Source organism: Atractosteus spatula, chromosome 4, assembly GCF_055471065.1.
Source record: "Atractosteus spatula isolate fAtrSpa1 chromosome 4, fAtrSpa1.hap1, whole genome shotgun sequence".
Classification (NCBI taxonomy): Eukaryota; Metazoa; Chordata; class Actinopteri; order Semionotiformes; family Lepisosteidae; genus Atractosteus; species Atractosteus spatula.
Window position 1 is genome coordinate 5,879,883 of NC_142709.1, and position 10,508 is coordinate 5,890,390.

At 41.0% G+C, this 10,508-nt stretch overlaps 1 protein-coding gene across 2 annotated transcripts; it reads right to left on the minus strand.

Annotated features, from left to right (window-relative positions):
* Positions 1-645: 645 nt before the first annotated feature.
* On the minus strand, positions 646-9,881 carry LOC148835713 (uncharacterized). 2 transcript variants are annotated; one of them, XM_088912492.1, is made up of 9 exons: positions 9,651-9,881; positions 8,873-9,075; positions 6,959-7,078; positions 6,044-6,276; positions 4,729-4,866; positions 3,098-3,291; positions 2,702-2,772; positions 2,099-2,182; positions 646-1,695 (listed from the first exon to the last, which is right to left on the minus strand). In XM_088912492.1, exons 2-9 carry the CDS (start codon positions 9,057-9,059, stop codon positions 1,514-1,516), a joined length of 1,209 nt encoding a protein of 402 aa, XP_088768618.1. In that variant the 5' UTR covers positions 9,060-9,075; positions 9,651-9,881; the 3' UTR covers positions 646-1,513. The 2 variants fall into 2 exon arrangements, with proteins under 2 accessions (XP_088768618.1, XP_088768617.1); XM_088912491.1 differs by lacking the exon at positions 9,651-9,881 and having other exon boundaries at positions 8,873-9,269.
* Between the last annotated feature and the right edge of the window lie 627 nt (positions 9,882-10,508).

Sequence of the window (10,508 nt, forward strand, 5' to 3'; positions counted from 1 at the left end):
CCTGAGTTTTCTACGCTGTATTTCAAATCCTATTTTAAAATAAAGAGATCAGAACACACATACAGTGTGACTGTATTGTATCCTGACACACACAATTGATTAAGACAGTTTAACAGTTCATATACACCTCCGGACTTGAAACAGAACTGAAAGAACACTAGCTAGCAGCAAACTGCTCACCTCAGAAGATGAAGATTTTGTTTTCTGCCACACTCACACTTCATCCTTTATTCACACTGAAGAGCAGAGATGGAACATTTGATACTGACTGTCCCATTGTTCAGTTTTTTAGCAGCTCGTGGCAGAATATTTGATTAATAAAAGTTAAGGACATTAATAACATAATAATTAATATTAATAACACTCGTCACCAAACCCTGACTGTAGATCACTACATGTGACAGATGACATGCTACATTTTACTTTGTCATTAAACAGATGGCTTGGAAAAAAATAGCGGATTTACACACCAAAAGCGATAAGTAAATGTCAATGAAAGTCAGATAAATCAGGAATATAGAACATCTCACGACATTATGATATGGTTGCATAATACGGCACGTTCAGCAAGACAGATATATTATTTATTTTGGCAAAAACAGATATATTACTCTGAGGAATTCATAAAAACACAAGGACATCTTCTCTGAATTCAACATTTATTTCAGACATGAAGAATGTTGACTAACATACTGCAGAGGTACAGTGATAAGACAGCTTCATAAACATGAACGCAAAGAAACATTCCTTCATGTTAAGACATTACAAGAAATCTTACTCTGGTGTGACAACTAAATAAAACAAAGCACCATTTTCTTTTTTATACAAGTAACTCATCAGACAGTAGCGTACGTATAATATCAATCATAATAAGATGCAGAAACTCTTCTTATTCTTGCTATGTTACAAGTTGATATCTGACCCCAGGAATGTACCTATATTATTTCCCAGACATTTGAGTTGAAAATACAGCTAGACTGTCTCTAAGGAACTGTTTAAGACTGTTTACTAAGCAAAAAAGTTATTTTTACTTTTATGGAAAATCAGTTGTTTTGTTAATTTTTACAGATAAGTGCTATCAAAAGTATCCACACTTAGTACAAATAAAAGGTCAAATCCATGCTGTGCCAGATGCAGTACTAATAATGGCATACTCATCTTGAAAGCAACTCATTTTAAAATTATTTTTAACTCTACAAGGATAGATATTTTAAAGAAAGACATATGTTACAATGTGGCGTACAGAAAAAAAAAACACCTAAGGCACAACAAAACAAATGTCTAAGAATAATTACAGCAAAGAATAGATTTTGCACCATTATGGACAATCCAATTCTAGACAGTTCTGTCTTTCTCTTCTAGGTAATTGTACAGTGCACACTAGTAAACTGTAATATGCTCACAAAGTGACAGACAACAATATGCAATGTATTTAAATGTGAATAAGTTGCCAAAGAATACATCTGCCACACACTGGAAATGACCCAGCTGTGAATTCGTTGTCTTTCAGCTTTTAGTCTGATGTTCTCACTGATGGGTCGTCTTTCTTCATGCCTGCAGTGGTCAGGATCTGTGTCACCTGGCTGCAGGCAGTCACCAGGCCACTCTTCCAGGCCTGGGGGATGGGACCTCCCTGGTGAACTGAGGCTGCCCCCAGGAGGGCCCCCAGTGCGGCGCCACGGTTACAATTTTCACCTGAAAAAGAGGCCGTTTGCCCGTTGGTGTGAAAACTCCTTTCACACAGCCACTCCTGCCCGAGAAATGCTGAGAATTTCTAAACCTTTGAACGGATGGCTAATAATTAAAGACGGCATAAAGGAAAAACGTTTGTGGATCAGAAAAATACATCTGTTCTGCATACCATCTCAGATATAATGTGGAAACTGAATATAGTCTCATTACATATTTAGCAAATCTGGGTTGATGCCCAATTTGCTTCTCCTAAAACGTCCAAACAGAACCTTTTTTTTCAGATTCCCAAATATTAATGATGTGATAAAGCTAAATCTATACAATAGAAAGAAGAAAGAAGCTTCTCGAGGCCACGGAATGAACATATAAGATCACTTTATTGGCCATGCAGTGTTGTTACATGTACCTCCACAGTTTGTGTTTGCCAGGATTCCTCCACTGAAGTCATCGTAATATTCATATGCCAAGTAAAACAGGCTGCTGAGGGCTCCTGCGAGGACACCACACCGAAAAGCTCTGGATTTACAGGAGTTCTACAGACACTGTCACACAAGACTCATTTGCAGGGACAAATTCATTCTTGCAGAAAAGCAGGTAATAGGGACACTTACCGACACAAGTACTCTAAAGCAGTAAGCATTATACTTCAGGTTTCCTATGCTGAATATGTTATTTTACTTTACATTTCCATCAAGCACTTGGGACACGGATTGATAATTCGTGCAATCACAGATTTAAGCATCTGCATCCTCTCTTCCCAGAGAGGGTACACTACTCACAGATTTATTGAGCAAGATATAGTAAGTACTGGGTATTAAAGTCAAATTATTTGACAATGTTGTTTCTGTTGGACACTGTGTAAATAAAATAACAAATGACTTCCAGTGAATGAGTTATGTTAAAGATATGGGTAGTGAATACTGTACTCATACAGAAGCCTACAGAGCAATAGGCACACGCTGTGATGATACAGATGTACAGAAATATGCTGTTTTTTAATGGCAGTGACCTTTCATGTAGCATGCCAGACCAAGGGAAGCCACAGCAGTCTGATGGACTCCCAGCCTCTCTTCTGGTGACCTTGGAAGTCAAGACGAGAGACATGTGACACAAACAGCACCTAATCACAGACAAGCACACAGCAATTTGCCTGATATCCACAGAACGGGGAAACGACCTTGATTCGTGCTACTCAGATAACTACAGTATCTGCAATTAGCACACACACACAGGCTGTCAAAGCTACTTGCTCGGCCCGTTACTGATACAAGGGGTCTATGTCTTAAGGGAATTCCTCTTGGTGAAGGTGGTGATGCGTAGTACGAATGACTTTAACACTGTGCCCTCTGCAACCGGGTAAAAGAAAAAAGACTGTTGGTGTCCGTACGCAGTAGGGTTTACTTACCGGGCAGCTCTGTCTATGTAAGGCAGGCAGGTCTGCCAGGCGTCCAGCACGGGGCATCTGAGGGCTGCTTCGGCCTGCTGTCTCAGACACGCCCCGTTAAGGACGGCGTGCAGCGTCCTGGCGTACAGAGTCACACACTCGTCCAGCTCCGGGTGGGGGTGTGTGAGCCTCACCAACTCCACCGCCGCAGTCACCTGTACCGCACCGGGGGATCGACCCGAGCTGAGCTGGATTTTACTGGCTGCGTTAAAAAGGGCTTTTCGCCGGATTTAATTGAAGATACGCTTATGCCAATTTTTACTAGGAAGCAGCAAAGATGAATGTTTACCTTGTTGAATGTACTATCTGCTAACTTACCAAGGGCATCTGGTGACATTTGCTGAAGTTGGTTTTACAAGACTTAGTTTCTTCCATTGTAGACTACGCTGTACAGTATATCAAGGGTCAAGGAAGTGTCAAAGCTTCCCATGAAACTTTTAAGGGCCTTGCCTTAGGAATCCCTTAAAGGCAATTCAGGTACTTATTTTTTTGCGTTTACAATAAGAAAACCCCCCAAAAAACATATGAGAAGGGTCCCTTTGTTGTTTTGTAAACAGCGGTCTTAAGTCGCTGCTTAAGACCTGTCAGAGTGAACAGGATTTGTATTAGAGATACAGGATTCACTAGAAAGTGAAAGTCCAATAGCTATAGTGCCAGTCACCAGTGTTGGCAATATTAGTATTAGTATTTGTTGAAGTTTAAGTAGGTACAGTAGCTGCGTCAGCATGCGTAGGCTGCAAAGTCAACAAATCAAGGAACAAGGCTCCACAGCCGGAAAGTTGTGTTTCTTTTCTTCTCTTTACACCATCTAATAAACCTTTACTTGTTCCTTAATATTCGTTTGATTATTTATAGTGATGGGACCTCAGGTTCGCCTGCTTTTCTGTGTGCGTCAGATTTTGTGGGTTCCTTCGTGGTTTTTCCCTTTTCCTTTGGGGGATGCTGGTGATCACCGCTGTTTGGTTTTTAAAGGTGGACCTTGACGGCCTCCTTACAGGAGGAATGACTTGTCTGTATGTAAAAACACAGCTGAAGGCAAGGAGTGCCCCTGTGTGGTAACTGTGAAGAAGACAAAGCTCTAGCAAGCAGGAACCTACACTTTGCTTTAATCAATGGCCCTGGCTCAAGAGTTATTTGCATGAAGTTTAGTTTATGTGCACAGGATTACATGAAAAAGTTATATCTGTGATAACAATACCAACAGATAATTTGGTATAGTGATAGCTTCCTGTTCCTGTTGTTTTAACACCTAGGCGCTGACACTTTTTAATAGATCCCTTTTCCCCTTTTCAAAAATATGTATTCTGAGGCCGAAGGCAGAGAAGCAGGTCCACCACTGCAACTTGCTTCAGGTAAAAAGCTGCGGACATTTCACTGCTATTCTCTTAGAAAAAGAAAAAAAAGTTTTGCTGCTGGAAAGAGCCATTGCTTTTATACTTCGGGACATGTTCCCTATTTAAGGCCATGAGCAAACAATTGAAAATTAGGTATTGTAGGTACACCATCAGCTATTAACAGCTATCTCAAAAAGTGAATCTTCTTACACCCATCCCTCTTGCTAGCTTTAAAAAGATGAAAACGTGTGAGCATACCGCCTGGTCCTGCTCTTCTGTGGCGGACAGGAGAATGAATGGAATAGCCATGGGGAGGCACCCTATCGCATCCAGCTGGCTGTCAGGGTGCGACGCTCTCATCTTCTGTCTGCAGCGGTTCACCGCAAACTCGAGAATCTGGAACAAATACAACAGCTACTTCACATGTGGCAACCCATCGCTACACAGCCTTCAACTACACAGGAAAAAGTCCAGGTTTATTCCCTGCTGAAAAAGAGAAGAAAGGAAACAGGATGGATTCAGTACGGAATAAACTTTTACTTTTATTACTTTTGCTTTGCAGTCTGAGCATGCCAATGCAGCTCCCTATGTGAACTACTTCAGCCTTCAAATACCACTGTTATCTAGTAAGATAGGAGATAACTATTGTTATCTCTTCAACACTTGGTTTCTTAAACGCAGGTGACCAACACTGTGAAAGAAACACTGGATACTCCAAGATACTGACACAAAAACCATTAAAGCAGCACCACGGTAATAGGGAGAACTGAAAATAGAATACTTAAAGGTCTATTTAAAACGATTAAACTTTTTTCACTCCTGCACGCTTCGTGGGCAAAGGAGAGGAAGCCTGTTTCTATATCTTGACCTTATCCAGACACTCCCAGAATGTATAAAAAGGCGGCCACACCATCAAATGGTAAAAACAAACAGAGGGACTTGTAACAGCTAGTAACAACGTTCCCAACGCAACATCTTCAAGGGGTCAATGACTAGAAATGTTTAAAGCTGCATTTGCACTGTCCAATTAAAATTCTTCATCTGCCACCTTCATTTCTCTGTGCCAACCAGAAAGTGAAGAATGAAAACACTTCAACAGAAAACCAGCCCTAGAATAGAAAAGTGGAGACCAAGTCCACTTTAAAACTTAATTGCTGACCAGTGTCATCCAATAGTTCATCGTCCACTGCCATCTCAAGTTTTAACAAGCTGCAACTGCTACTTCAGTGACTGAGCAGCTCGGCCATTTTAGCTACTGTAGTACAGGACAATCAGACTCCCTCGGTTTCTTCTCCACTGGAGAGGAGAGGGGTGAAGATGTGCTCTGGTTTCTGGCACCTGGTATCTGGGATGGCTCACCAGCACAAGTATAATCAAAAAATGACATTTTTGGAGGGGAGGAGAAAACAAAAGCAACACATTCAGACACCGTCTTCAGTAACACTCAGTCGCGGTCTCAGTAAATCTGCCACGCGCTCTCACATTTGAATTGGAATATGGAAGAGAATGAGAAAAAAGCAAAATGAGAACAGCCCTTGCTTTAGACAGGAGTGTAACTGCTTGAGGACTGTACCTTGCTGGGGGAAACAGGCTTGTGCTCCTGCCAGTCGGCGAAGAAAGACCTGTGGAATGACTCTGCATAGGTCTCCTCATGAGAGCCAGGAGTGGTCATGAAGTGGACATAGTCAGAGAGGACAGCAGCCCGTGCCCCCTCCTCGCTCACCATGCGGAACTGACCCTCTGTGAGGGTCCGAGCTGCTTTCAGGGCACAGAGCACATTCAGAGTGTTGTCCCCAGCCTGCAAGCCTTGGAGCAAAGGGAAAAAACAAAACTGGATCATCCCCAGTTATTGTAGAATATTAAAAAGTATTTTTATGCATTTACACAGCTGTGGGAGTTTGGGTGATCAATTGCTCGTAATTAATATTGAAAGGCTAGATTTTTGTCTTTTTGATCGTGCTGAAAGGAATTCCACTGTAAATGCCAAGGACAACAGCTGAGAGGAAGGTGGTGATCTTACAGTGTTTTATTTCCCATTACCAAAACACTAACACAACATAATCAGTTTTAACATGGTTAAAAAAGATTAAATGTTGTCTGTGGAACCTATTTTTAAAAAAGAAGAGTTGTACAGACATTTCTGTAAAATTCCAAGGTGTGTTATGAATAGCTTATTTTTCATTCTGCACTGAAAGTCAGCTATTAAAAGAAAAAACAAGTTTTTCATAACTCAGTGAAGAAGATTCTTTCCATCTGGGATTTATGCCTGACAGACCTGCAACCTGTTTCTCATTTATCCATATTAAAAAAATATTCATTTTCATCTTTATGTTAAACATTACATATTCAAAAATAATTTAGTGAATCAGCAGGACTCTTTCTTTGGTGCATTCTGTTTTTGCACACTTACAGTACAAGGTGCACCACAACATACTCTGCAGAAGAGTTTATTCTACCTGTAACTACATTCGTTTCAGCTACAACATACCTTGGTGGTAATGAACAGATCCCTCCGATGTCTTCCAGTACTTCAGCTTGTCATGCAGAATGATGTTTCCCACTACAGGAAGCTGGGAGGCATTGGAATGGCTTGTCCGTCCACTTCCAGCTGAGCAACAAATTCAGAATGACAGGTATTTCATTCAGGGAGCTGGCAGTTATAGCCCCTTCCATCCCTACCACTAACTGGTCATCAGCAAGACATGCAGGTCACCATTATCATTGGCGAGCACAGCACCTACTATGGCAGGCATGAAGGATACCCTCTTAATGATATTTGTACCCCCACAGAATTCCCTCTGTAAAGCTCAAACTTAAATTGCATACAATTTTAGTACATCTACATGTTCCTTTTTATTTTCTATTTGGATCACTGAAATTTGCTACCTCAAAACTCAAAGCTACAAAACTCAGGTGTTGCACAGGAAGCTTATAATAAGGAGCATGCATTTCTCTGTGCCAGTCCAGTTTCTGCTCTCCCTGCCTCAGCAGGCGAGTCATGCAGTTTATGTTCCATTCCTCTTTCTCAGTCAGTTGAAGGGGCCTACAAATCAATCATATGTGTATTTCTTTTCAATCAGCACATTTGAATACATAAAGGGCCATGTTCACACGGAATATCTTTTAGTTTTATTGATTTATTTTTACAGTTTCCATTGTTGTAGCTGTCATTTTATTTGAAGTTATAAACCGTAGTTGTCCTTACAAAGGGCCATGAGAACACATCTTTAGTTTTAGAAGCTGAAGACAGTAGTTGCCTATTAAAAGCAATGATATATATTTAAAGTACTGTATATACTACGGCACTACATTGTAGTGCAGACTTGCTTTTCTTTCTCTGTGTACGCTTCTTGAAACTGCAAAAGTATTTACACTGTGTCTCAAAATAGTTCATCACCAGAAAGCTTAATTATTACTTTCTAAGGGGGAACTACTGAACAATAATTAAAACTCAGGAGATGCATCACTGTCAAATATGTACAGTTAGACAAGGAGATTTAGGGTGTCAGTACCCTTGTCTGTAAGAATTCCTTGCTATTGCTTCTGCTTATTTTTACTTGTCATTCTAGCTAGCTATAAAATATTCTGTCTGTGAAGAAAATGTTTTCATTTTCATAGCTAAGGTAGACAAACGTATATTATGATAAGTGTTATGCAAGTGAAAATCTGAATCACTGCTGCCTCACCTCTCTCATGTCCTGGGTTTAATTCCTGACCTTCTATCTACACGGACTTTGCATGTTCTCCCCATGTTCACGTGGGTTCCCTCATCAGTTTCCTCTCACAGTCCAAAGACATACTGACAGATGAACTGGATTCTGATAAGACTAGCCCTGGTGCGAGCGTGTCTGTGTGTGCCTCGAGATGGACTGGTGTCCCGTCCAGGGTGAGCCCTGCCTTGTGCCCGTTGCTTGCTGGAACAGACCCCAGCTCCCCTGTGACCCCGAACTGAATGAAGAATTCAGGAAATGCATGGATCAATCTATAGTAGCTGCATCTGGTTTCACTGGTTTTAAATGGTGGGTTGCTTTATTATGATCAAACTGTGTATACCTCATGGCCATGGCGGTTAACCACGCTGCTTCACAAGTCTCGGGTCCTGGCTACAAATTTTGGACATGTGTGGCGTTTGCATGCTCTCCCTGTAATTGCATGGGGTTTTGCACTGGTTTATGCCAGGTGCTGCATTTCCCTCCCACCTTCCAAAGACACACAGGCGGAGTCCAGTGGGATCTCTGGAGTGTGTGCCTTGATCATGGGCTTGAGCAATGGGCTCCAGGGTGCCTCAGCCCCTACCAGCAATACAACTGCTGATTATGCCTGGATGTTTCGAAAACCTTCCAATGTACTGTATAATTTTCTGTAAGCACATGGTAATAACCAAGGACACGACTGACCTTACCTGAATTAGAAAGGGTCATGATACTGGAAGGGTGTCTGTTTTTTGGTGCCTGGTATCTGGATATCCAGCCATTGAAGTCCTCCTTGATGTCCCTGACATTGTAGTACCAGTGGACCGGCATGGACATGGCATCTCCAACACACATCCCCCACAGAGCTTCTTCTACAGCTTTTCGTACCCGAGCCATGTCTTAACGCTGAAGGCTTACAAAGATACACAGACACGTCTGGTTATGAAAGGACTGGTGATAACGAATTAACAGCTATAACGTAATGTAAGTGTAATAATTCGTTTAATACAGATGAATGAGTACTTCACTGCGGAAAAATTCTGTATTTCCCTTAAAGAAGTGTCTGATATTTTTTGTGCTTGTCAGGATCACGTCTGATACTGTAATTAGTTTACACGCCGATCTCGTTACATAGAATGACCCATAACCTGATTCTCCGCCAGCTCCCAGTACGAAGCAGTTGCTAGTTTGCGCGCTGCGTGAGATCTAGTTCGAGGCATTCTGAATTGTTATATACTAATGTTAACGAGCATTCTTACATCGATTAAATCAATGAATTGTTCTTCATAATTGTATTTTAAAGCACAAACGTTTTTAAATAAGTACTGTCACACGGAAAACTGAAGAGTAAAAACACCGTCACAGTCAGGACACTGAACAGTAAAACTCTTGTGTTGCGTAGCCCACCTGACAATCTAAAAATCCTGTCATCAAAACAGCTCCATTAACTCGATCAGCCTAAATCGGACACCTGGCGCAATATCTTACCTAATGAAGCCTGGAAGGGATACTACGGACAGCGCACAACTGCTTATTTCAACTCCCCTACAGGCGGAGAACTGTTCTGAATTACAAGATTGCATAGGTTTCTACTATGATGTTACAAAACATACCAGGAAGCAGAAACGCTTTAGGGACCAAGCTATCTGCAGTTATTATATAGCAGTTACTTGCCTGCTCTATTATTATAACTCATGAATTTTGAGAACTGTGCATCTTTACACCAAAGCGCAATTAGCTGTACGTGCATTGCTTAATTTTATTTTGAAAGGTGAAAGCGGTTTATAGACCTGCGTGGACTTCACAAAACATTTGGAAAATAATCTCAAAAACGAAAATGTGATTCAGTACCATACACATCACACATCACATCACAGAGGCAGTATATTCGTAATGAGGGGAATTTAGTGAAGTTTGGGTAAAGACCTATATATATATATGACCGAGTATAACTTTAGCTATAGGAATATTAACATTCTTAATTACAAACAGAATGAACGTTTGTTGCTCAATTCATTTTGTGAAACACGTTAATTCTTCCCGGAGAGCCTGCCCCCCCCCAAAAAAAAAAATAATTGCAAATAATCAACCACGACCAACTAGCTAACTAAAAAACCAAAAACACCACACTCTCTACCCCCGTGAAAGGACTTTCATCTAACAAGCCAGAGCCCAGAGCACCGCCCCTGAACAAAACAAGGACGCCGGAAGTCGGGAGAAAGACATAGCTAACCGACTTTAAGATTGGCTAGAATAGATATGTCGGAAAAAGCTATCTATACTTTATGAGAATGGAATTGTAACAGGTTTTATCTACATTTTCTAGTATCATTAACTCAAAAATAA

What these genes read in the sequence shown, in the direction of transcription:
- LOC148835713 (XM_088912492.1), bottom strand. Translation starts at nt 9,059, where the DNA reads ATGGCTCGGGTACGAAAAGCTGTAGAAGAAGCTCTGTGGGGGATGTGT. An exon ending in AGCCTGTTTCCCCCAGCAAG is followed by an intron (nt 4,867 to 6,043) that starts GTACAGTCCTCA and finishes TATTTGTTCCAG; the next exon opens with ATTCTCGAGTTTGCGGTGAA. An exon ending in CAGAAGAGCAGGACCAGGCG is followed by an intron (nt 3,292 to 4,728) that starts GTATGCTCACAC and finishes GGTGCGGTACAG; the next exon opens with GTGACTGCGGCGGTGGAGTT.